At 45.0% G+C, this 27,452-nt stretch overlaps 1 protein-coding gene across 1 annotated transcript in view; it reads left to right on the forward strand.

Moving 5' to 3' along the window:
- FAM171A1 (family with sequence similarity 171 member A1) overlaps positions 1-27,452 on the forward strand; it is a 130,679-nt gene that overhangs the window by 43,831 nt on the left and 59,396 nt on the right. The window contains exon 2 of the mRNA XM_081227880.1: positions 24,563-24,790. Coding sequence (XP_081084006.1) covers positions 24,563-24,790 — 228 coding nt within the window. The remainder of the gene's footprint in view (positions 1-24,562; positions 24,791-27,452) is intronic.

Genomic DNA, 27,452 nt, shown 5'->3' on the forward strand with positions numbered 1-27,452 from the left:
TTTACTACTGAGATATGAGGACAGGTGAGGCCCATGCACAGCACACACCCTGACTCCAGAAGAAGAGGAGAGAGTGATGGCCCAGATGGTTCAGCCCCTGTCCTGCTGCTACGGCCTTGCAGGCTTGGGGCCTGGGACGCAGTCCGGGGGAGCGGGGGGATGGGGAGCAGGGCACCACATGAACCCTGACCTTTCCTCCAGGCAGAGCAGGAAGGCGGGCCATTTGGGGGTCATGCTCCCCCTCTGTGGGGTTGGGATGAATTGCCTTGATCTGCCCAGGGATGCGGAAGGGGGCCGGAGTCCCTTGAACTCTTTCCCCGGAAATTACATGATATGCACAGAGAACTCCCTGCCACGTTCAGCCTGTGGTATTGGGTAGCTGGCCAGATGGGCCCAGTAACCATCTGTCTTATACAGTGCACATGGTTCATGCCCCAAATTATGCTTTTCCCCATATTGCTGGCCTTAAAAAGACTTGCAAATAGGCAATGCTACAAAAGTTCAGATCTACGAGTGCCCAAGTCTACTGTGTTTTTAACAATGTGTGTTTGGTTAATCAGCTAAATTAAAGAATTCTAAAACGTGCCAAATGGGTTTCTCTTTTCTTTATCTTTTTTTTTTTGCCAATAACAGCAAGATCTCAGTCAAGATGATGGCATGCCTTCAGGCCTATGTTTTTATACCATTGTACGTGGCCTCCGGTTTTGAAGTCCTTTCCAGTGACAGGGTGGCGGTTTGTCCTACCTGAGACCATATGATCAGACTCGTAACATCTCACCCCTCCATGTCATCGGGCTTTGGCAGTGGGAGGTGGCTTCTCTAGTTCTGATCAGGGAAGCATATTGTCAACAGGAAGTATCTGTCAGCGAGACAGAGGCGCCTTAGGGCAGGAGCATGGGAGGAGAGGCCAGATCTCTGTGAGTCCTGTCCTGTCCTCAGTCCACAGGGCAGGAGCAATTCCTGCTTGCTCAGAGTGTGGACTCAATGAAATTCTGCTCAATTCTGGCAGGAAGCAAGTTGCCCTCGTTCAGGAACGGTGGAGACTTGCTTTCCTGAGATCACACACTCCGGCAAACTCGTAAATACATTTTTTTTCATTTTTCTCCAAATTCAGGATGACAGTGTGGAGAGTGAGTGTAGTTATCCACCTAGCAGGGCTATCTTCTTCTTTACCCTTGCAATATTTATTTATTCACCTTAACTTTCCTTTTAGTTTGGATGCACTTTATTATAAAAGACTTGGAAATATACAAAAGCACAAAAGTTAAAATCTACACATGCCCAGGTTTCCGGCATTTTTTAAATGGTCATTTCCTCTATTATACATAGTAAAGTCGACTTGTGAAAGTTTATCTAGTTGATGTAGAGGCCACCTATGGTTTAGATACTGTCGTCTCCAGATTCTTGCTGGGCTGGGTCTTTAGGAGGGAAGCTAAGTGTTAATCTTGGACTCCCGAGGCCCCAGTTAAGGTAGTGAAGAGAGAAAAGTTACAGAAGGGAAAATTTTAGGTCAGGAAAAGGAAGGATTTTCTAGTATCCAAAGCTATTGGGCCATGGAATAGACTGCTGCCCTGGGCAGGGAATCTAGGGGCATTTCAGCCACAGATGCTGGAAGTCTCCCTCCTGAATCTTTCAGATTCCCTTTCTCCAGCTGCTGATTCCTGGAACAGAGAGAAGTTTCTGTGGCTGCAAAGCAGCTCCTGCTGTTGAGAGTAGGAGTTCCAACTGTGTTTCCATGGTGGACGAAACACGTTCTCGTCAAGGGCTGTTCGACTCCAGGACCCCCTGGAGCTGGTTCCCCAGCACCACGCTCTGTTCCTGGCATCCAGGGAGGTACAGAGCTCATGCCAGGATGAACTCGGCACTCTACTTACTTCACCAAGAGCATCTGTCTCAAAAAGCAAAAAGTGCTGAACTCAGAATAGTAGTTGATTTGACACTCTGGTACCAAATGTTTTAAGAAGTCGGAGTTCAACTTGCAGACAGCAATTCTGTGGACCTCTGAGTGGCACAGTCCTCCAGGTGTGGGGCGGCAGGTGAGGGCTCAGAGCAGGTGGTGCTCCAGGCCACCCTGCTCTCTCCAGCCCCGCCCCACTGGCTCCAGCCAGAGCAGTCTCCATGCACCCTTAGCTTCAGCATAGTGTTTTAAAGAAGGGACTCGAAGGCCATACAATGTTGGGAACCTCCCCCATGTAACAGCAGACTCACTTCTTAGCTCAGCAGCAACATGGCAACGGGGGCTTGGGGGTGAGGATGACAGGTCAGTAGGAGTATCACCTCCACATCTAACCTTGCTTCTTTGGACCTTGAACATTCTTTCCTGTTGTTCTTTCAAGAGCACTTTTATAAGCAGGGGACTCTTTATCTCCTTCTTTGGTGACCTTCTGATCTGGTCAGATTTGAAAGGCAGTTTCTGGTACTTGGATGGTAGGCAGCTTTGGGGGAATAGAAGAAGTGCACCATACCTAGCAGATGTGAGCCGAGATTTCAGTCTAAGCCCCCAGAGCAGCGTTTTAGAGCTTATTGAAGGGGAGTCCAGGATACATGGAGATCCCCCGCCTTACTGACTATTCATTTTTAATGGCAAGAGGGAGATCACATCTGTTTAAAGGAGGAAACAAAAGCATTTGCACAGAGAAGGTCACTTCACACAGACTGGAGCCTTCAAATGCCATTCCCTACTTTTGCAGCAAATGGGTCAAAAGTAATTAAAAGGGAATATGGATTTAATTTTTTTCTGTCTCTTCTCTCCATTCTAATTCATTGAAACGTTAAATGCAAATGGAAATTTTAGAAATGATAACGTTGAGATTATACCTGTACTGGCAGAAAGCTTGTCTCGTACGATGCTTATAAATATACAAAAGCCTGCTCAGTCTTCATACAGGAATGCTTAGACTTGGAATTTAAAATAGGTGGCCCAGGGCTTCCCTGGTGGCACAGTGGTTGAGAGTCTGCCTGCCGGGGCAGGGGACGCGAGTTCGTGCCCTGCTCCGGGAGGATCCCACATGCCGCGGAGTGGCTGGGCCCATGAGCCATGGCCGCTGAGCCTGCGCGTCCGGAGCCTGTGCTCCGCAACGGGAGAGTCCACAGCAGTGAGAGGCCCGCGTACCGCAAAAAAAAAAAAAAGAAAGAAAAAAAATAGGTGGCCCATTTTTGAAAAGGAAGGCAATAGTTGTAAATGTGTATTGTTTGGGGACCAGGGAGGACCATGTGGGCTGTACCTGCAGGCAGAGCAGATGATGCTCAGGGCGCCCTCCATCCTGCACCCTTGGGTTCCCTGTGCTCACTGCTACCTGGGCTCTGTCCCTCCTGGGACTTTTCCCTCCCCCTGTCGTTCCTGATGGCGAAGGTCCATCCTGCCATAGAGCTGCTTTCCAGCCCTGGGAGGTGGAGAGGGAGGGAGAAGATTTCTGGAGGGTCGATGCTGAAACCCAATGGATCTTTATCCAAGAAGAAAGTTTTGTTTCAAAGACAGGCCAGGTGGGGAGTGCTTTTAGAGAGCTTTTAGTGTAGCATTGTAGCTGAGAGGGGGCCAGCTGCTGCTTCTCTGCAGAGCTAGCCTGGGCTGGTTATGGGGTACTGCATGGCTGGGCCACAAGACCAGTCCAGCTTGCCTCTCAACTCTGCCATTTTTAGGGTTTTTTTAAGCATTTTAGGTCACACTTATCTTTACTGTAAGCAGGGGACATTACCTGCTCTGTTTCCTGAGATTGCTACTAAGATCTAATAACAGAACCTATAATGATAGTTCTTTGGAAACTGTAATATTCCATACATATATAAGGCTTTTAAAAAATCATTTTTATGGTACTATTTCCCACCAAATTCCTTCCTCACCAAACTCGTTCCCTAGATCCACACCCGCTCCCGTGCAGTCATGGCAATAGAAATTGGAAACAGGTCATTCTTTTACATATTTGGTCTTTCAAGGCCAAAAAGAAAATTTAACTGTCAAGTACAATTGGTTGGTGAAGCTCAACTTTCTCTTACAGTCAGAATGGTTGGTCCTAGACCCAGAAGACAACTTTATTTCTGGTGCTTAAGAATAAACCCCAGAGACCTACCAAGGTTTGAGATCAGAATTTAGAAATTAAACATACTTTCTTCTTCCCGCCCAATTGAAGATTCACCCTGTCATTAAGCAAAAATAATTTAATGATCACCAAAAGCTTTCTACATTAAAATATTAGCATTTCCTGCATTTTTAATTAATAAAAGCATAGAAAATACAGATTTCCTTCAAGTCCTAAAGCAAGCATTTAGAAGTTAGATTCTTCACTTCCAAATATTCTGTTTCTTTGTGGATTTAAATTCACATGCTATTGAGTATGTCATTTTAAAGCAACGCTGGGGTTTGTTTTAGGTAGCTTTTAAATTGTCAGTTGTGGAGCTTCCCTGGTGGCGCAGTGGTTGAGAGTCTGCCTGCCGATGCAGGGGACACGGGTTCGTGCCCCAGTCCGGGAAGATCCCACATGCCGCGGAGCGGCTGGGCCCGTGAGCCATGGCCGCTGAGCCTGCACGTCCGGAGCCTGTGCTCCACAACGGGAGAGACCACAGCAGAGAGACGCCCGCGTACCGCAAAAAAAAAAAAAAAAAAAATTGTTAGTAGTGAAAATATAATTACTTGAGTATCAGTTAATACAGTAAATATTACATTAGAAAATAAGGTAAACTTGGTTTCTGCTTCCCTCTAATATGTATTCATGTTTGAGTTATCTACATTCATTAATTTATTGTTCACAAATTACATGGTAATAAGGAATGAGGAAGAAAACAGAATGTTCAAAGTTTAAAGTAGGACCATATTTGCAACAAGAAATAGCTGTTCCTGTTAAGGTTGTATTTGTTATTTTAAAGTTGAGAAATTCGGGCAGCTATTTATGGAGATATTGATCGAAATAGGCTTTGTCGAGGTAATGTGTCTGAGCTGTTCCATATCTTTAAAAACTAACTTTCTGTTTTTAAAAACTATATGTTAGCATATGTTTCTCCATTTATTAGACTTTCTCTTTATCCCTCTAGCATTTATTAACTTTGGCAATGAAGTAACAATTTTGCTTTCTGGCTAATTGCAATACACACCCTTCCTAAGAAAATCCTGTGTGTACTTGGATTGTATAGTTGGACATGGAGTAGAATGTACTGCACTTGGATTGTATGCATAGCAACCACTGTTTTTAAAAGATTAAGGTGTGAATATGGACAGCATGAGAATGATAAAAATGTTTAATTATTTCTAATAATTAAAGGTAAAAGTCTTCATTTCCCCACCTTGTCTCCCTGTTCCTAAATAAGCACTACATATTCAACTAGTTGGTTGACTGGAAAGAAAACATCACAATGTTGGAAGAATATATTTACATTCTTGTGGTGGTCGATGTTATTGTTTTGGAGTCTTCCTCAAGTTCCTTCCTTTTTTAGGATAAAATCATAACTATTTAATCCTGTGCGTGGCCTGTTAGCTCAAGCTTTTTAGAACCCCATAGATGTTTTGCGAAGGTCATGGGTTCAGTCCCCATATGGCCTATGTATATGGCATCTAACTGCGCTAGGCAAGTGAGTAGGAAGTTGTAGGATTTGTGCTGATTCACAACTTCCTGAAAAACAAGTCAAAGTTTTTGCCCCATTGAGGATGCATGGGTGGTGTCATCCGTATACACCTGGGTCAACACATGGGAGCAGGAAATAAGATCACTCAACAGAGACCCTCTCAACACTACACTGGATCCAAGCATGTGTCTGCACCCACAAAATGTCACAACCCAAAGCCCTGGAAAGGATCACCAGGTCACACCAGAATTACTGTGGAATGATGGAAAGCCTTGTTCTAGAAAGCTTGCCCTGGCAGAGGTGATTACCACAGTGGATGTTTGCTGAATTTAGTTCTGAGAAGAAGGTAGATGTGACCTAATTGAGCAGAAGAATGGGAATCTGGAAGTCATTGCTGGTTCTCTGTGTGCAGATTGTTGTATTTAGGATGCAGTTTTCTGCTACTGCCCTCATTTCTATTTTTTGGGTCGTCCTGGAGAGTCTTCACCCCCGAGTTGGATGACCATGACCATCAATTTCAAAAGGACATCTCATCCTAAAAAAGCTAAGTAAATGACCCTGAATTTCCCGATATTGACAACAGGATGATTTAAACATTTTTCTTTTGCACGATTCTAATACTTGAATGTGACTTTTTCAAAGGAGAACAAAAAATATGTTAGCTGTCATAGCCTCAGTGAAAGACCTGAACTTAAATCCATAACTTAAAATCTTTTTGTATCAACCGATTCAGATAAATGTGCTTCTGAGTGTGAAGATGGGGGCGGTCCCTGGCAAGAAATGTCTGTACATTTCTTGCACACGAATGTGAAACCCATGATCATCATATGCATGGACCGCTTGGGTGGGTCCTTTGCAGGTCACTGTCCAATGCTGTCAGACTGCGCCCTCATGATATATTGAATCTCTTCCACTCAGAGCCTCTGCCCAGGTCTCTCTCCTCACCTGTGTTGAGAAGGGGGGTCAGTTCAAGCTCAGGTTTACTCTTCCTCCTATTTCTGTCCCCACCGTTATGCACCCCACATATGCACCAGCGAGCCTCTCTCTGTGGTCTTGGGACTGGACTTCACCAGGAATACCCCCATTATTTCTTCTCCCAACAGTCTCTCTGTGTGGTCCATTCTGCATAGTGTTAAAAAATTAATTCCTTCACTCCCCTGCTCAGAAATCTTCAGTCACCCTGCGCTGTTGAGAGTCTGCAATTTCTCATTCACTGCCTAATACATGAGGTCCTTTACAGCTGTCACAGAGTCTGGAAGGTAACTTACAGTTCATCAGTTCTGATCTAAGTGCTCTATTGTGCCTGGCTGACAAACCCTTTTCTCCTCTTGGCTGCTGAAGTATTTTCTGTGATATGGAACATACTGTTTCTTCATGCATCCAAGACCTTTTAGAAAGTTCTTCGTCATCACAAGTGTAATCCTAACTAATTCTGCACCAATTCTCTGTTCATGGCTTATCCTCAGCCAGGAAAACCTTGAGTCATCCACTGTTTTAAAATATAAATTGTAAGGCTTCCCTGGTGGTGCAGTGGTTGAGGGTCCGCCTGACGATGGATGCAGGGGACATAGGTTCGTGACCCGGTCCGGGAAGATCCCACATGCTGCGGAGCGGCTGGGCCCGTGAGCCGTGGCCGCTGAGCCTGCGCGTCCGGGGACACATGGGGAAGCACCAGGGACAGTTAGGAGGCAGAGGGACTGAGGGGAAAACATAGACAAGAGCCTTTGTTGTGGTTTTCTTGGGAAGGAATGGGTGAAGCGGAGTAAACAGGCCAGGCAGGGTTAGGATTGTCTAGTCTGAATGATTTCATAGGCTCTGGGGCATGGGAACTGTCTGTAGTTGTCTGATATCAGGCCCCGGGGAGATTAGAGCAGGTGGATAGTGGCCTGAGGCTGGAATTTGAGCCCCACGAAGGAGGTGGGTATGGGTGTGTGTTCTGGGTGGGTTAGTTTGCATCTGAAGGCAGCTCAAAGGTGGGCCCTCCAAGATAGTACTTTGCTATCACTAGGAATCAACTAGCCTTAGGAATTGCAGTCCCATGAGAGTCAGCAAAGCCCCAAGGTGTCAAAGCATCAAAGTACAGAATAAAAGGACATGATTTGTACACCTGCCAACCCCGAAGGTCCCATCTCAGGTACAGGCCGGCTCTGTCACCTTGAATGAGGAACTCCAGCTCCTCCTGGATGCAGTGCAGACATACAGGCTATAGCACAGCCAAGAGCTCGTTCTTTCTTCCTCGTGGAGGTAAAGCCTCGCACACGTCCCACTACTTTGCCCCCATCCCCAGGTTCGCAGAAGTTTCAGTCACCGGCAGTCTCTCCCTCCCTGATAACGTGCAGGGAAAGTCATCAGCCATGGGCCACCCTGGAACTTCACTTTAATCTCTTTCATATGTGGACTTCCCTGCCTACATTTGTATCCTGAACACCTTGGGCCAGTGGGGTGCCTTTGGGATGCAGTCATTGGCCCTGCCACTCTTAGAACTTTTGAGTTCTTGGCCTGAGCCAAATGACTATTCCCTGTGCACTCTACACCTGTGACCCATTTGACAGGTGACATTTAATAATGCCTTTGTGAAGACAGAGCTAAAAATAGCATCGACTTCCAAGTATAAGACAAAACATGGCAGACCTTCTGTACTACAACTTGGAAAAATTATCCATCTTATGGTGCAGAATTATTAACCGAGTTGGCTGTGAAGAGGAGCGTGGAGCTCTTTATTTTTCAAGGCAAGAGCGGAAAAGAAAATCCCTTTATTGACATTGATGCCAGTACATGAGCTATGAAAGTTAGAAGGCAAAATGTTAATCCATTTGGCACAAATGAAGAACCAATTCTATAAACGTAAACAGTGTGGAAAATATTGTATGCTGACGATCACTGTGGAAAAACATCACAAGGACCAAGTACTCTGTTGTTCAGAAGAGTCAGATTTTTTTCCCCCTCAGATGAAGCAAGAAAGTTAAATTGTGTTGTGAAAGCTTTTAATTTTCTTAGAAAACCCCTATAAATTGGATTTCGTAAATATCGGTGTTAATTAGCACATTATAAGTTTATCCATTCTATATATAATAGTTGGCATTGCTAATCCCAACCTTCCAGTCCATCCCTCTCCCTCCCCTGTCCCCCAGAACCACAAGTCTGTTCTCTATGTCTATGAGTCTGTTTCTGTTTTGTAGATAGGTTCATTTGTGCCATATTTTAGATTCCACATATAAGTGACATCAAATGGTATTTGTCTTTCTTTTTCTGACTTACTTCATGAGTATGATAATCCCTAGGTCCATCCATGTCGCTACAAATGGCATTATTTCGTTCTTTTCTATGGCTGAGTAGTATTCCGATGTATATATGTACCACATCTTCTTTATCCAGTCATCTGTCAATGGACATTTAGGCTGTTTCCATGTTTTGGCTATTGTGAGCAGTGCTGCTATGAACATGGGGTGCATGTATCTTTTTGAATTATGGCTTTCTCAGGGTATATGCCCAGGAGTGGGATTGCTGGATCATATGGTCATTCTATTTTTAGTTTTTTGAGGAACCTCCATACTGTTCTCCATAGTGACTGCACCAATTTACATTCCCACCAGCAGTGCAAGAGGGTTCCCTTTTCTCCACACCCTCCCCTGCATTTAAACAAACATCCTTGAAGAGAGAGTCCACAACCAGGGTAGTCAGTGCCTGGCTCACGAAGTGTGCAGAAATGCAAGAGCCCAGGGAGAATTCATGTTTGGCAGAGCCTAACAATGGCTTCCGCCACCCCTCCAGCTCCCTGTCACCTTGGGAATTGTCAGCAGTGGGTGTGAAGGAGAAAGGGAATCTTCCGTGAACCGTACTCAGCTGTGGTCAGCTCCTTGCATGAACGTTTTCGGGAGGGTTTTTATAAACTTCCTGAAGACCCTCGATGGTCCTTGTTTCAGAGTCAAATGTCGGGAGAGAGGAAGCTCAGTAAACCCTCACTATGTGCTATGCTGCATGCCCGCGCCTTACCCTAACTGTCTCATGACAGCTCTCTGAGATGGTTATGGGGGGCGTCACCCCCATTTTTTTCCAGACAGGAAAACTCCAGTTAAGAGCGTGAAGCAGTGAGTGGAGAGATGAGACTCAAATCCAGGTGGTCAGAGCCCCCAGCCCTGTGCTCTGAAAAACACAGTCTTCCCTTTTTAATTTATCTTCCATCGAGAGGCTTTTGGAGGAGGAAGGGCTGCGAGGGGTGGTTTTGAGATTTTGTTTCACCAGGTAAAGTCAGAGGCAAGATGAGGAATGACCTTGTGCCCACAGACGCCTTACACACATCATCCCCGTCCTCCTGCGAATCCTACAATGTTTTCAAGGCACTTGGAACCCCTGTTTTATGGATGAAGAAATGGAGGCTCAAGGAGGCTGATGGCCTTGACTGAGACCACACAGCTCCGAAGCGAGGAGCCTGAAAGCCGACCCCAGATAGGTTGGCTGTGAGCCATGCGTTCTGTACGCACTCCCTGGTAGTCAGGCACGTTCACATGGAAGACCCTAAAGTGCCCTAGATAATTAAGCTTCTTCTGAACCAGGAAAGGAAAAATTTTATGGGTATATAGCATTTAAAAAATATTTTATTTTATTTATTTTTTTAATTTTTATACAATTTTTAAAGGTTACTTTCCATTTACAGTTCCGAAAAGAAAATTTTAATAATAGGTTCACTGTAGCTTGTTAAATATCTCTTTCTTTGGAAAGGTAACCACTGCTCCTACAGCTGCTTCAAGGACCTTTATCTTTCTCTCATGTACTTCAAGTACCAGCGAGCCTCACACACTTGGGCTATTCACAGCCCTCCAGTGAGCCTCTTCTGCTTGCCTTTTTTGCCCCTTTTTTAAATTCTAGAAGTACTTAATGTCAGCTTTCTCCCAGCCAGCTCCATTTAGCACTTTCTAACTGGTCTCTTCCTAGAGAGAGAAATGACTTGCTAAAAAAAATTTTTTTTAATAATAAACATCTGAAGCCTTCTGATTGAAAAGAAATGCCATGTAATTTTGCCCTTGACCAAGCCCTGGACAAACTATTAAAAATGCATATCTGTAAATATAAGGAGATCTGGAAAGACACACACACACACACACATGCACACAGAATTTTTCCTCCACCAGGTTCCCTTGGCAACCTATCCACAAGCATCTTCCAACACATCTTTAAAGCTTGCTTGAGGTGTGTATGTAAATTTTATAGACATGCTTAATATTGCTGATTAACTTCACGGTTTCTGGATTCTCCTGAGTTCTCTTAAGGGAACTTTTGTGCCTCTGTGAAAAGTTCAAAACACCAACAAAACTGAAGTCATCTTCAAGTAGTTTCTATGGTAATTTCCTTACAAATACTTGTGGGTCCTCTTTCAACACAGTATTTATTGCACCATCATTATTCTCTTGTTTAATTGTGAAGGAGATTGTGCGAAGCTTAGAGAAGCATTTACCATATTTACATTTTCCTGTTGTAGTTGTTACATACTTTCCCATATCTGAGTAAAACGAGGAAATGGTTAGGTTTATATATATGCATTGATTTTTCTGGAAAAGTTCTTTAAAGTTGGAACCACAACTTTTCTTTTTAGCTATGTTTAGCATCATTCTGGTGTTCAGTAACTGCTTCAGTTCTAATTACTTTTGAACAGTTAAAGCTTTCTTTTATTTTAAATTGGTTTGAATTTTTTTCAGAGAAGTTTCCCCCAAGATAGGCAATCATATTTTCATATAGTACTTTAAAGTGAAATCTACATGATTCCTGCTGCCATTTTAAAAAAAGTGGGATTGTGTCAGTGGCATTTGCTGTCAGATAATTTTTTAGGTGAGATCATAGAAACACTGTGAAATTATTTTGCTTGGGAGCACTTGGTTATATACGTAAGTTGTACAGTTCAATCAGGTATATCCAGCAATGGTTTTCAGGTTATCCTGGGATGTTAAACCTAAATAACCCCTTGATTAGTTGCAAGAGTGTAATCACTTTATAGTTGCTTTTATAGCGTAACCTGTATGTGGAACCAGCCTCAGAAAGCCTCATTTTGTACCAGGTGCAATAACAGAGAATGACTTCTGCCATTTAACTTATTGGTGAATAGATAAACTTAACAGCATCCTTATCCAAAAGTTGTAGGAGGTTGTTGGTATTTGAGTATTGCGTTTTCTATTTCCATTATAGAGTGTTTCATGTGGGGAGAAGAAGGCATCCTGTCACTTGAAAAAGCAAAAGGTCGATGTCATACATGTCATACATGTGTATATCATGTATCCTGTATGCATTTATCAGAGCTTCTTTAATTGCTGTACTTCTGTGATGAATGTTTATTTTGTATTTCGACATTCTTGGCAACTCGACAATGTTGGTTAGAAAGCGTTGTTAACAAGTTGATCATCAGTGTGATCCTCATACATACATCTTATGGGAAGGGGGAGGAATCCACTGATTTATGGCCCCAGAGATCCTAGCAGCCCTGCCAAGACTTAAGTTCATGTCTGGGAGGGACAGACACAGGGGGCTGAGGTGAATGTTCGTGTGCAGAGCCTGCAGAGATAGTGATGGTGAATAAGCTCAAAGCACATGCCCTGCGGAAGGCGGGCGGCCAGCAGGAGGGCGCCTGGGGACAGCACTCACTGGCTGCTCACACAGGGCTCTCGTCCGTGTTCCAAACTGAAGCTGTGACCATGAGTCACCACGGAGCCATCTTTTCATGAAGTTCAGGTAGGAGTCAGTTGCCAGAAACTGGAGAACACAGAAAGGCACAAAATGAGATCCTGAGTTCCCAGGGCTGCCACAGCAAACATATCTCATATGCTTTTTCAAGTGGGTAGAAATTCAAATGGAAGTACGGAGATCACAGTCCTCCACTGAAAACTAAGGGACACTTCTACAAGGAAAGCCTCGTGTGGGTGGGAATTCTGTATCAGATATTGTGACGGCAGCTTGATAGAGAGGTTTTAGGGCAGCGCTTGGTACGGTCAAGAGCCAAAGTTGATTAAATAGAGAACAGGTGCTGAAGGGAACATCAGTGGCTCTAGGAGGGACTAGTGCCAGCACATGTGTCCCCCGACACTTGCCTGCATTTGTCCCTTCTCTTCTTTGCAGAATACCAAACTGAATATTATTTTTAGGATGAAAATACACAAAAATTGCCAAACGCTTTAGTGCAGCTAGAAACTGGCTATAAGAGAGTCCTAGGATGTACAAATTGTAGCAGATTTTTATTGAGCTATATTGTATATTTTATTATATATAATGGATAATATATCAATATAAGACTATGTCATAGTACTTATATAATATTCTGTAGTACATTATATGTTAATTTATATAATACAGAATATAACTGTTAGTATATAATGCATGTGATATATTAATACATAATATAATTATATAATTAATATATAATGTGATTATTAATATTGCTATATTGTTATCATATAATATATTTATATATTAATATAATTTATTAATAACTAATATATTAATAATACATTATATGTTAATGCAGATTATATAATGCACAATATTATAGATGACAGCTAATATTATACAATCTATAATATTATAGGTAGGTCTTTTTTAGAAAACATAATTTGCTTGAAGGATAAGATTCACTAATTTTGGGAAGAAAATTAAATTGAACACTATATAAGATGCATATGCACTCTATGAGACCAGAGAAAATAAATTATAAGAAAATACTAGTGTAACAGAGTGCATGCTCCTTTCATCAGATTACAAAGCAAGATAAACCTTTCATGTTTCTAAAAGAAATAAAATAAGTGGATAGAAAGCTGCCCCTTAACATGTTGGGCAACTCAGGATGTACCTGTAATTGCTGTATAAGGACTGACAATTCCATGTATACAGATACTGTTAAATGTTAGCACCAAGTAATATAGGGCAGGATCTCTTAGAGCAAAGTTCTGGTAACATTTTAAAAGTAAACTCCCATTTAGAAAATGTTTTTAAATGAGCAAGTAAGTTTTTATATTTTGACTTAAGAGATGGAAATCCGTTGTGACTCCCCTGAATTTGGATTAAATATAACTAATTACAGTGCTGGAGGCTGAGTTGAGTGACTTGCTTTTCTGCTGTTTTCCCTGGTGGTTTGCAACCACAGGGGGTCCAGGCAGCTTGGAATAAAAGCCTTTGCTTGATCTGCTGGTGGAAGTGGACTTTCTTTCCACAGAGCCTGATGGCCAACCCAGCAAACACTGGATTCCCAACGAGGTGGGTTGCTGTGGAAACCAACAGCTCTAAACACCAAAAGGAAAGAAAAAAGTTAAAATCCCAGAATCAAGGCCAATTTGAGGGAATATAAAAAGGCATGAAAAATGGTCAGAGGGAGCCAAAAACTTCACAGAAAGAAACCAAAAAAAAAAAAAAAAAAAGATGGAGCCCACAGGCTTCACTTTCCCTTCCATGATGAGCCAGAGTTTGTTCGAATAGATTTGAAACCAAGGCACGGAGGCTGTTCACTCCGCCGGCGAGAGTGGTCCTCTCAGCTGTACTCCCAGTGATGGCCACAGAGGGCGCTGTGATCCAGAGTAGTACCTGTTAGCAGGTGACCGTTAGATGGAGAATGTTGGTTTTGGAGTCTGCTTGAGAAGTTATGAAATAACTGGCTTCTGTCATTTGTAGAAAAATAACTAAAGCCGTGAATTATTAGTTGAAGATGAAAGGAGAGAAGACGAGGCATGCTTGCTGCATGGCCTCCCAGTGTCTGCAGGCAGTTCTGTTAAACTGCACCTGCGAAGGATGCACTGCGATTCCTTCCTCTTGGCCCTGCTGTTATGTTTGCTCCAAATTGCTGTGTGGGTGCCTCCTCTCCAGCCAGCAGTCTGAACCAGACTCGTCGCATTGAGTTCTAAGTCTGTGGCAGATAGAAAGGAGATGGCGAGAGATCAGGCTGGTCTAAAAGATAACGATTAGCGCTCTACCCGCCAAGCAGGTGCTCTTCGGAAATGGACTGGTTCGTGCCTGCAGAGTCAAACTCTTCAAACCTGCCAAGAGCAAAGGAGTTCTGAATTCTAGTGGAGGCGTGACGCAAGAAGAGGTCTGAGGGGGCTTCCCTGGTGGCGCAGTGGTTGAGAGTCCGCCTGCCGATGCAGGGGACACGGGTTCGTGCCCCGGTCTGGGAGGATCCCACATGCCGTGGAGCGGCTGGGCCTGTGAGCCATGGCCGCTGAGCCTGCGCGTCTGGAGCCTGTGCTCTGCAACGGGAGAGGCCACAACAGTGAGAGGCCCGTGTACAGCAAAAAAAGAAAAAAAAAGAAGAGGTCTGAGCCACACACCCACGGGTCCACCCACCATGCTGCAGAATTGGAACCCCTGATGGGGACTCTGGTAGTCAGGGTTCTCCAGAGAAACAGAACCCATAGGATGCACGGACATTTAGGAAGAGATTTATTCTAAGGAATTGGCTCCCATGATTATGGAGACAAGTCCCAAGGTTTATAGGGTGAGTCAGCAAGCTGGATGCCCAGGAGAGCTGATGGTGTAAGTTCTAGTTCAAAGGCTGGCAGCCTTGAGATCCAGGAAGAGCCGAAATTTCAGCTCAAGTCTGAAAGCAGGAAAAAGCCGATGTTCCAGTTCAAAGGCTGGCAGGCAGGAGGAAGTCTTCCTTTACTCTGGGAAAGGTCAGCCTTTTTGTTCTCTCCAGACCTTCAACTGATTGGACGAGTCCCACCCACATGAGGGAGGCTGAGCTGCTTTGCTTGGTTAAATGTTCATCTCCTCCAGAAACACCCTCCTAGACACACTCAGGTTAATGTTTGACCAAACATCTGGACGCCCTATGGCCCCGTGAGGTTGACATATACCATTAACCATCACAGATACTGAGAAGGAAGGCCAGGGGGTGGGAGGAGAACCAGGTGGGTGCAGTTTCAAAGAGATGGTCCTCTGTCGTGTAGAGTCATCCCAGGACAGCACAGAACCTGAGGGGTGCAACCCACCCCTTCCCACTCCAGCTAGGGAGCTCACAAAACTCCTGTGAGGATGAGGTGCACAGCCATATGAGGAGACTGAGCCGGGACCAGCTCACTGCCCTCCTGCCCTGAGACGGGGCTGCTCACACCGCTGCCCCCGACCAGACGTCTCCTTCCTGGTCCCTTGGTCAGAAAAAGCCCCTGCTTCTTTTTTATTATTTTTTTAATTTTATTGAAGTGTAGTTGATTTACAATGTTGTGTTAGTTTCTGGTGTACAGCAAGGTGATTCAGTTATATATATATATATTTTTTCAGATTCTTTCCCATTATAGTTTATTATAAGATATTAAACATAGTTCCCTGTGCTCTACAGTAGGGCCTTGTTGTTAGCACCTGCTGTCTTCTAAATCAAAATCCAGCATGAGGGTGGAGCAGATGAGCAGAAGTTAGGTTAGCAAGGCCAAAATCCATTCCTCCATCTTAGCTACCAAGGCGGCTGGGAAAACAAGTCTCTGGCTTCTGCCTTAGACCAAATATGTGATGTAGGAACACACTGAAATCTTCGGAAAATGCTGGGCTGGCCATCAACGTTCCTCTTCCTGTGCCACGCGCCCTTCCAGTCTCAGCTTCAACTTTCTTCTCTTCCAAGAAGCATTCCCCCATTGAATTCAATAAACCATGATCGCGTCCGGTATTCATACCATACGTGCTTGTGTAGCCAGTGGCGCCTTTTTAAATTGTTCATGTCACCCCTACATCATCTCTACTTCTCTAGGTACTTACAGATCTTTTTTCTTTGTTAGTTTGTGTTTATGTTTGTAAACTCCAGACCCTCTTAGTCTCTTTCTTGCTCTATTGTTTTTCCTCTGTCTTGTCCAGCCTCAGCCTTTTTGCTCTCTGGCATGTGGATTGGTCTTACCTCTCTCTCCCCACCCCTACCCCCCAAAAAACTGTAAACTCCTTAAAAACAGTAACCATGTCTTTTTTTTCTCTTTTTCATCTTCCACAGTCCCTAGTATAATACCAAGCACATAGTAGCTGATCAATAAACATTTTCCGATTAAGTACAATTAATTAGTTATCTGGATTGATTAATGCTCCTCAAATGAATTTTGATAGTTTCTATTTTAAAGAAATAATGAGGAAAAAAACCCCAATAATGACGGGGAGTTCCCTGGTGGTCCAGTAGTTAGGACTCAGCGCTTTCACTGCCGTGGCCCTGGGTTCAGTCCTTGGTGGGGGAACTAAGATCCCGCAAGCCATGCGGCACAGCCAAAACAAAATAAATTAATTAATAGTAATAATAATAAAACAATACTGAATAAGAAATCAATGGAACAACAACAAAAAACAGGTATATTTAGGCCATATACCAGATGATACCCAGAAATGCTTGTTAGTTTTAGTAATTCATTCAACATAGATATTGAGGTCCTATGTGCCAGAGACTATTCTGTGTGCTTGGGATACATGAATAAAGAAGAGAAGAGAAACAGACAAAACAGCTCTCTCGAAGTTTATGTCCCAGAAGAGTCAGACAGTTAATACACATATAAATTAGAAACATGTTAGAATCGATAACTGTAATGCATAAAAGAAAAGGCCAAGCATGATAATATCAGAAGTTCAGGGAGATGTTGGGATTGACATTTTAGAGAGGATGGTCACAACTGTAAAAACGATTGTTTTTAAACAATCAGAGAAAATTGAATATTTGCTGGGTATGAGACAATATAAAGAGGTGGTTCTATAAACTGAGTCTGTTAATGGCATTTGGGGTATTTTTAAAAAATCCTCATCTGTTGTAAACTGAAGTATTTATGGGGAAATAATGTGACCTAATGTTCTGATGTCTGGGATTTGCTTCAAAATGTTTCAGAAAAAAAAATGAGGAAGGGAAGGAAAGAATGACGAAAGGAAGGAAGAAAGAGAAGGGAAGGGAAGGGGGAGGGAGGGGGAGGGGAGGGAAAATCGGGTGCGGGGAGCACAGATGAGACAAGAATGGTAGAAAGTTGATATTTGAAGCTTATCAATGCTGGGGGGATCCTCATACTGTTTTTTCTACTTTTATATGTGTTCTAACATTTCCATAATAAAAGTTCAAAAGACATAACTAGTGGTCAGTCAAGGCCTCATTTAAGCAGAGGCTCAGGAGGTGAGGGAGGGAGGAGCCCCGGGGAATGGGTTTGTGGGGGGAGGTTGCCGAGGAAAGAAACAGCCCAAAGAGCCTGCCCCCTTGCAGCTCCTTGAATTGGGAGTGGGAGCCGTTGTAGGAGCTGAGTCTGGGAGGTAATTTGGCTGTGGGGTGGAGAACACATGGAACCTGAAAGTCACTGCAGGGGCCTCGAGTCAAGGTCAGATCCAGGCAGGCTGCAGAATCACACTTGACGTGCTTTCCTTGGGAGTTTGTTGAGCCACCCAGATACCCTGGATCTCTTTACTCAGACTCTGAGGTGAGTGTTTGCAATGCATCATCAGTGCCATCTGGTAGAAGTTTCTGTGTTGGTGGAAATGTTCTCTCTGTGCTGTCCAGTATGAGAGCCACTGGTCACATGTGGCTGTTGAGGACTTGAAATGTGCCTGGTGTATCCAAGGAGCCCAGTTTCTAATTTAATTTCATTTTAATGAATTTAAACTTAAATTGACACACACCCCGTGTGGCTGGTGGCTCCCACACTGCAGTCTTAGGAGACGGTTAGCTGTTCTCCGGGATTTCCCTCCATTTGGTCCTAACTCCATTTAAGTAACCAGGTCATTCTCACCTCCAGGTGTTTGTAGCCCTGCCTGCACCCCCTTGCCTGGCGGGTTCCTGTGCATCCTTCAGGCCTGAGCTTACGTGACACCTCCTTGAAAGGCCTTCGCAGTTGAAATTCGGCTGTCCTCCATCCTGCTGTCCTGTGGTACCCAGCTTTCCTTGGAGGCATTTTTCCCAGTTTGTAATTATACTTGGTCTTTATTTATTTAATGTCTAAAGCCAAGAGCTCCTCAGCGTTGGGGGTGCATTCACCGCTGTCTACCCACATTGTTGGTGTGCAATAAAAACGGGCTGAGATGGAAACAGAGAGGGAGCAGTCTCAGTGTATGCAGTGCTGAGGACCCAGGTGAGGGGCCTCTAACCCGGTGTGGAGAGCAGTTGATGAGCTGGGAGCAGTTTCTCAAATAAACCTGAACCAGGACTTTGAAAGGATGAACAGGCATTAGCAACAGGAGAGCGAAGTTGGACAAGGGCATTTCCTACACAGATGACAGGCAGCAGCAGGAAGGAAAGTAGGAAACGTAGGGGACAGTGTCAGGGGCCTGTGGTATGTGCGGATCAGGTGGAACTGGATTGAGGAGGACCTTGGGTGCCTTAAAACGGATCGTGTAGGTCAGGGGTGGGCAGGTTTTTCTTTACAGGGCCAAAAGTAAATAGTTCAGGCTTTGCAGGCTTTAGGTCTCTGTCAAAACTTCTAAACTCCACCATCGAAATGCAAAAACCGCCTTGGACGATATGTGTGGGCGTGGCTGTGTTCCAATAAAACTTTATTTATGCACACAAATTCAAGTTCCAGGTAAATTTCATTTCACTATTATTCTTTTGAATTTATTTTCCCCCCAATCATTTACAAGTGGAAAAACCATTCTTGGCTTCTGGACCACACAGAACAGGCAGCTGGCCACATCTGGCCCTCGGCCACATTTGGTGGGGAGCACTGTCGGGTTTGAAGGGCGACAGGAAGTGGTGAGACCCGTATTTCAGGCGGCTCCCTGAACTACTGGCTTCAGTGGGAGCTCAGGGATCAGGTCTTAAGACAGTGGCAATTTCTGTGAAGAGGCTGAACAGCAGTCTGGGTGATAGATTTCCACGGCCTGAGATAGGGCAGTGTTAACAAGGGATGGGAAGGAAAGGCCAGCTTTGAGATCTATATTCCGGAATCAGAATCAGCAGAAGTTGTGATGGATGTTCAGGGCAAAGGGTGAAAGAATAATGTCCCGGCTTCGAATTAGTAATCAGGTGCCCCATCTCCGCAGGATACATCAGCTGTCATGACCAACAAAGAAACATAGTGCATCTTATTTTTTTTTATTGAAGTATAGTTGATTTACAAGGTTGTGTTAATTTCTGCTGTACAGCAGTGATTCAGTCATATATATATATATATATATATATATATATATATACACACATACATATATATATTCTTCTTCATATTCTTTTCCATTATGGTTTATTACAGGATATTGAATATAGTTCCCTGTGTTATACAGTAGGGCCTTGTTGCTTGTCTATTTTGTATATAGTAGCTTGTATCTGCTAATGCCTAATTTATTAATTTATTATTAAACTCCTAATTTATCCTCCCCCCCAACCTTCCCCTTTGGTAACCATAAGTCTGTTCTCTATGTCTGTGAGTCTGTTTCTGTTTTGTAGATAAATTCATGTGTGCCATATTTTGGATTCCACATATAAGTGATATCATATGGTATCTGTCTTTTTCTGACTTACTTCACTGAGTATGATAATCTCTAGGTCCATCCATCTAGGTTGCTGCAAATGACATTATTTCATTCTTTTTTATGGCTGAGTTAATATTGCATTGTATATATGTAACACATCTTCTTTATCCATTCATCTGTCGAGGGACACTTAGGTTGCTTCAAAGTCTTGGTTATTGTGAATACTGCTGCTGTGAACATCAGGGTGTGTGTATCTTTTCGAATTAGAGTTTTCTCCTGATATACGCCCAGGAGTGGATCTTAATGCATACTTAGGTCTGTGGCCATGTATAGGGGCTTCCTTTTATCTGCAAGATGAGATTAATAAATAGTTACTAGTGCTCCACCTTGTCATAAGATCACTCCCCTGGTTGTCATTTAGTGGGAACAATTTTATTTGCTGTTGAATGGCTAATATAAGTATTTCTATAAAAATGATACCCCAGTGAGACATTTCTGTGACTTCCACTCAATTTTGCTGTGAACCTAAAACTGCTCTAAAAGATAAAGTCCATTTCTAAAAAAATGAACTAGATATAGAACCACTGAACAAGAGGACTGTTCATGCTGTACCGTCATATGAATAAAGCAAATTGCAGAAGTTTTAAAAATATGATACCCCAGTGGTCTGTAATAAGTTCTTCTTAACTATAGTGACATGTTTTCACATCCTAGCACACCAAAAGAAGTAGCTACGTAATCTCTTCCAAGGACTACAATTGCAGAACATAAACTAGGCTTCCCGTTTTAGAAGCAATTCAAGTGGTAGAACCTAGGATGTCGATTATAGGAGAACTCCTTTCTTGTGTTCATTCACAAATCCTTTAGCTTCTTCCAAATCTCAGATGCTTTTGCCTTCTCAGCAGACAGTTAAGAGAAAGCAGAAACCTTGTAATCCCAGTTGTTAGTAAATGTTGCATTACCGTAAGATTACATAGATCATCACTGCAACTACAAAGCCACCTTCCCACTTGCCCTGTTTGAGAGGATTTCTGCTATGCACATGTTAATTCATTTATAACTTCCCATACCACCTGGGGACAAGGAAGACCCCAGTTCAATAAGAAAACAAATGTGTGTTTGTACATACTGCAAACCTGCATTAAGATAACAATGATAAGATTGGAAGGAATCAACTAAATGTGTTTTGTAATGCCATATCCTTGATTTTCTTGATGTTGATTTTATCCCTCTTTTGGCAGTTTTCTCCTCCTGTAGTATGAAGTAACCAGGTTCAATTTCTTTTTATTTATTTATTTATTTATTTATTTATTTATTTATGGCTGTGTTGGGTCTTCGTTTCTGTGCGAGGGCTTTCTCTAGTTGTGGCAAGCAGGGGCCACTCTTCCTCGCGGTGCGTGGGCCTCTCACTATCGTGGCCTTTCCCGTTGCGGAGCACAGGCTCCAGACGCGCATGCTCAGTAGTTGTGGCTCACGGGCCCAGTTGCTCCGCGGCATGTGGGATCTTCCCAGGCCAGGGCTCGAACCTGTATCCCCTGCATTGGCAGGCAGATTCTCAACCACTGCGCCATTAGGGAAGCCCCCAGGTTCAATTTCTGTAGCACTTTTTTTCTCTACAAGGTTTTTGGGGTTTTTTTTTTTTTCTTTCCACAAATGGTTTCATGAATTGGCTTTTTTATTTTTAAGGCATTTTATTTATTTACTTATTTATTGTTGGCTGCGTTGGGTCTTCATTGTTGCACGCGGGCTTTCTCTAGTTGTGGCGAGTGGAGGCTACTCTTCGTTGCGGTGCGTGGGCTTCTCACTGCGATGGCTTCTCTTGTTGCGGAGCATGTGCTCTAGGTGCGCAGGCTTCAGTAGTTGTGGCACGCGGGCTCAGTAGTTGTGGTTCGCGGGCTCTAGAGCGCAGGCTCAGTAGTTGTGGCGCACAGGCTTAGTTGCTCCGTGGCACGTGGGATCTTCCCGGACCAGGGATCGAACCCGTGTCCCCTGCATTGGCAGGCGGATTCTTAACCAGTGCACCACCAGGGAAGCCCCTCTACAAGGTTTTGAGAGATTTATTTGGTGCAGACCTTATATAGCACCAAGGTCTAGGATTCTTTAGGGGTTCCTTACGGTCATCTAGTCAAGACATGGATTAAGTAAGTGATACTGACCGAGCCCTTGGACTCTTTAATCAGTAGAACTTGAGAAGAGGCCAACCGAACAAGTCAGGCAAGGTTTTACTGGGGAGGCGGCAGCGTGAGGGAGCAGAAACCAGTAACAGGTGCCCTTGCTCGCTCCCCGAGGAGGGGCGAACTGGTTCCTCAAATGGGAGAACAACAGGGGCAGGTCTCTGGGCCGGGCAGGACACGTCGCTTCGGTGGTCTGCCCACCCCCTTGCTGGTGCCGTGTGCAGGGACCCTGCACAGGACCCTGCTTTTGCTCCCGGCCCCTAAGGAGTGGCGGTTGATTTGCGGCCTTTTGTATCTTTTTGTTCATAATTGCCCCACTGTGCATGCGTGCAGTTACTTTTTATTCCTTGATAGTTTCTTTCTATTCTGCTGCTCAAGGAGACGTTTGTCCAGGTGCAGGCATTCTGCCGTAGGGTCCCGGCTCCCAGCACATCTCATCGGTATGTGAGAAAAGGGTGAGAAAATGATCGACTAAGTGAAATTTGCAGTATTGAAAAGGTTGCTTTCGTATCATAAGATCGCCAGCACGTTGCCAAGGTGGACGTTCTCGAACCAAAAGAAGTTCTAGTCAATGTAGAGGCCTCAGTTGGAGAAGAGCTTGGGATATTGAGTTATTAGCCCCCGAGAAGGATGTCTCATTCCTCCCCTTAGTTTCATACCCTTTTCCTCTCCAGCTCTCCTCCCTGTGCCCTGTCCTGGGACACTGTGACCGAATGCTTTCAAGCATAGTGACTGGAATAACGTAATGGCACTAGCTTGTGTTTGTAATTATACTGAGATATATGTCGTTATCAGCCCCCATTTATAGATGAGGAGACCGAGACCTGGAAACCATAAGTAACTTGCCCAAGGCCACGTGGCTAGAGCTTGGTAGAGCCAAGGGTCAGACCTAGAGTGTGAATTGCCTAGAACTCTAGAGATGCACGCTGGGCAGTTACCATGGGGCTAGCTTGGACGCCTCCTCCTCTCACTCTCAGGTTGCCCCCAGCCAGCCTTGACCTCCCCAATGGTCTCTCCACTGAGCCAGCGGTTCTCCAGTGGTTCTTGAAACATGAGCCTCCCTGCTCACCGGTTCCTTGTCCCACCTCCCTCTCCCAGATCACCAGTAAGGCTTTCAGAACTGAGGCAGCTCACAATGTATGGCAAGTAGTGCCTCTAAGTGGCTAGTGAACTTAGGTCACTGGCTACCATTTACTCCCTTCATACCTTAGCCAAAGGGGTTTCTTGGAGCAGAATACACTGATCGTTCTAGAATATATCTGGAATCAGCATCCTTTCACTGATGTCCATCATGGTCCACCACCATCTCTTGATGGGTTATTACAGAAATCTCTTAACTAGATGCTCGGTCTCCAGTCTTGCCAATCCCCGAGTCCATCCTTCATCCAAAACCAGGTGTTTCTACGCATAAGTTTGATTTCCAGCAAGTTAGCAAGGTGGAAGAGCGATCAAGATAAAGAACCATCCTTTTAGGTCACTTATAAAGCCATATCTGATCTGGCCCCTGTTGGCCTCTCGAGCCTTGTCTTTCCCTGGGCTTTGTAGCCCTCACACTCCCCCTCCAGCTTTCAGAACCTATTTCCTATTTCCGTTGCTCCAGGAAGCAGGGCTTTCTCTTGCTTCTGGGCCTTTGCATGTGCTGTTCTGTAAGTGCCCCCTTGGTGCCTCCTCCAGATGCCCCCCAGGCATAGCACTTACCTGTCTACTCCCTTCCCTTCATCACTGTAGTTGTGCACAGTTGCTCAGGATTCTAGGTGTGGGGTAACAGTTCAATATACATCTCTTGCATGAATAAATGAAAATTATCCATTCCAGCGTAATTTTTACCGTTAATTTGGAGCTGTCCATTTCCCACATCCGTTTTCTGGTTTTGCCAATACTACTAACTCAACTTCAGCCATCTTTTCAAATGTTTACTTTTATTTTTTTCTGCTTCTGACCTTCTCCACTGTTTGGGTCCTCCCTTTTAAAGGTATTTTTGACTACTTTTCAGTGACGTCTTCATGATTACTAGCACAACAACCCTGAGCTCTACACATCCGTGTTCACCAGGACCATTGAAGAATTTTGCTGCAAATCTTAGCACCTGCAGGGTCTTTCTGTAGCAGCCCGAGCCTTGCTTAGGCTGTGTTTGCCAGCAGCACTGGGCAGGATAAAAGAGCATTGCATTTATTTAAAGGGGTAGAAATTTTCTCTCAACTATTTGTTGGTGTGAGCCAGGAGGAGGCAGGGGGAAAGCAGTTTGTTATGGGCAGTGGTTTTGAGGAAGGTAAGAAATCATGTAAAGTGAAAAAAGGACCTCTAAGAAGAGAACATTCCCGGTTAAAATGATTTATATTTTGGGCGTAGATCGAGATTTTCTTAGCCTATCCCACTTTGTACTACCCATCGCGGTTGTAGCAGAATCTCTGCTGGAGCTGCCCAGTTAATAGCCACTGTTCTGTGTTGCTCTGTCCTTCTTCCAGAGGTCACCCTGAAGGTCCACATCAGTGACGCCAGCACCCATCAGCCTGTCCCCGATGCCCTCATTGAGATTTTCACCAACCAGGTCTCCATCGCCTCTGGCACCTCGGGGACAGATGGCGTCGCCTTCCTCAAATTCCAGTATAAGCTGGGCAGTCAGCTGATTGTCACCGCCACAAAGCATGCCTACGTGCCAAACTCTGCCCCGTGGAAGCCAATCCGGTTACCCGGTAAGGTGGTCTTAACCTTTCTCTAAAACAGGGCTTATAGTCGGGCTAGGGATGGAGTCAGACATAGAAACAATTTTGTAAGTGTTAAGGGTTAAGTCAGACAATCAGGAAAATACTTGTCCATTCTCTGCCTTAGCTTTTGGGGCCCCTTATGTGCAGGAAAGGTGGGATCCCGGTATGAAGCTGGTTGTACGTTACTATCCATGTAATGGAACTCATTTCCCCAGCGTTCCGCTCTGTACCTTACTGATCGTAACCAGCCAATGGGATTGGGGCAGTGCCCTGGAATGGGGCTTTCTCGTCTTGCTTCAGGGTCCGAGAGCAAGGCTGGCCAAAAGGTGGGGAATGATGGTGAGACTGTCTTTCTCTTTCTCACCTGCTCAGGAAGGACACTGCTGTGTGTTTCTTCCCCTCTCAACACTGTACTCCACTTCTGGCGTGTCTGTTCACCAAACATGCGGGCGTTTTGCCACACATCCAGCAATTTGCGGATTCTGTGACACCAGCTGGGTACTTACTAGATTACCAGTTTATTACAAAGGCTATTAAAGGAACAGCTGGATGGAAGAGACGCGTAGGGCAAGGTCTGTGGGAAGGGGTGTGGAGCTTCCATCCCCTCCAGGTGCACCACCCCCCCAGCACCTCCAAGTGTTCACCAACCAAGAGGCTCACCAAACCCCATCCTTTTGGTTTTTTATGGAACCTTCATTATGTAGACATGACTGATTAAATCATTGGCCATTAGTGATTTATTCAACCTCCAGCCCTCTCTCCGTTCCTCCCTGGAGCTCAGGGACAGGGTGAGACCGAAAGTTCCAACCCTCTAATCACATGGTTGTTTCCCCTGCCAACCAGCCCCCATCGTGGGTTATCTAGGGGCCTTCCAAAAATTACTATATTAACTGAAACTCCCATGGTAAGTGGCTTGTTATAAATAACAAAAGATACCTTTATTGCCCTTATCACTTAGGAAATTCCAAGGGGTTTAGGAGCTGTGAGGCAGGAATGAAACCAAGACCAAATATATATGACTTATTATAAATCACAATTGCACATTACCATTCACCGCTGCAAAGCAGCCGGTCTACCACAAGGGGCGAGGATGGTCCCTGACATGGGCTCAGCTGGGTATGGAGTAGGTGGGAAGCAGCAGACGGTGCTGCTTCAGTCCCCTCACCTCAGGCTCCATCTAGTGACTGGACCACATTACCTGCCGGCACTATTGCTCTGAGGCTAGCGGGGGTGGGCGGGTGGGAGGAGCATGGGCTTCGGACCCGGGTTCTGGCTCCCGGTCTGTGCTTGAGCCCCTCCTTTTTTTTTTTGCGGTACGCGGGCCTCTCACTGCTGTGGCCTCTCCCGCTGCGGAGCACAGGCTCCGGACGCGCAGGCTCAGCGGCCATGGCTCACGGGCCCAGCCGCTCCGCGGCATGTGGGATCTTCCCGGACCGGGACACGAACCCGTGTCCCCTGCATCGGCAGGCGGACTCTCAACCACTGCGCCACCAGGGAAGCCCCAGCCCCTCCAGCTTTGACGCCAGTCTCTGCAAAAGGGAGCTGATACCACCTCGCAGAGTGGTCCTGAGTAAACAGTAGTTAACGTAGGTGCACTAGCTTACAGTACCTACAGCATAGCAGGGGCTTGATAAACGTGTAGCATCTAACACGGTGCCTGGCAAAATGCCAAGCACTTAGTGCTCACCTGTGTGCCACTGTGCCCCTGGGGCACACGGGAGCCAAGCGTGACTGTGCCCGTCTTTTCCAGCCCCAGCATCTACCCTCAGCCACAAAATTCTCTTTAAGTTCAGTTTACACTTAGTGAGTAGCTACTGTGTGCCAGGCACTACCCTGACCACTAAGGATACAGATCTAAAGACGCAGAACTCGCCCCTGGGGACTTCATCGTTTAGTTATGAAGTCAGCCACAGCACCCGATTCCTCCTGATGGGATCAATGCTCTGATAGATTTAGGTGCCTGCGGGGATGCTGGGGACCAGTTCACCGGCCTAGGTGAGCGAATGCAGGAAGGCTTCCTGGAGAGGCTGGGAGGGAGCTGAGTCTTGAGGATGAATAGATATTAGCATCAGAAGGTGCTTGTAAAAAGATCCAGATTCCAGGACTCAACCATTCAGACTGGGCAGATTGACCCAGGAACCTGCGTTTTCACAAGCAACTCCTACCCCCGCTGGGTATTTATGGATAAAAATGTTCACTATAGTTTGGGACCACTGCTTTGAGAGCTATGGAAAGTGGATTTGAAAGAGGTACAGCTGAGGAAATCCTTTAGCAAAATGTTAGAGAAAAGGAGATACACCTGAGAAATATTTAGCAGGCAAAATCCAGAAAGCCTTGGAGAATGGGTGGGAGAGATGTGAGGGAAGGGACGAATTAGAATAAATGTAAGTTGAGTCTCGGGTTTGTGGCTGGTGATGGAGTGGATGGAATACCAGACGGGCGGTGGGCTTGGCAGACCTGCCACCGTGTGGTTCCCTCAAGTTGACTTGATGGATTCATGCCGTCGGCTGAAAGAAGCCCTCTTCCTCCCTCCCGTGTGCACCCCTCTCTCCAGGCTTGGGGCTCAGGCAAAGGTGGGTGGAAGTGGGATGGAGGTGGGGAGATGGGGAGAAAGGGATGCGAGTCAGGATTGTAGTTGGTGATGAATTTA

The sequence above is a fragment of the Mesoplodon bidens genome (assembly GCF_964165515.1).
Source record: "Mesoplodon bidens genome assembly, chromosome: 3".
Taxonomy (NCBI): Eukaryota; Metazoa; Chordata; class Mammalia; order Artiodactyla; family Ziphiidae; genus Mesoplodon; species Mesoplodon bidens.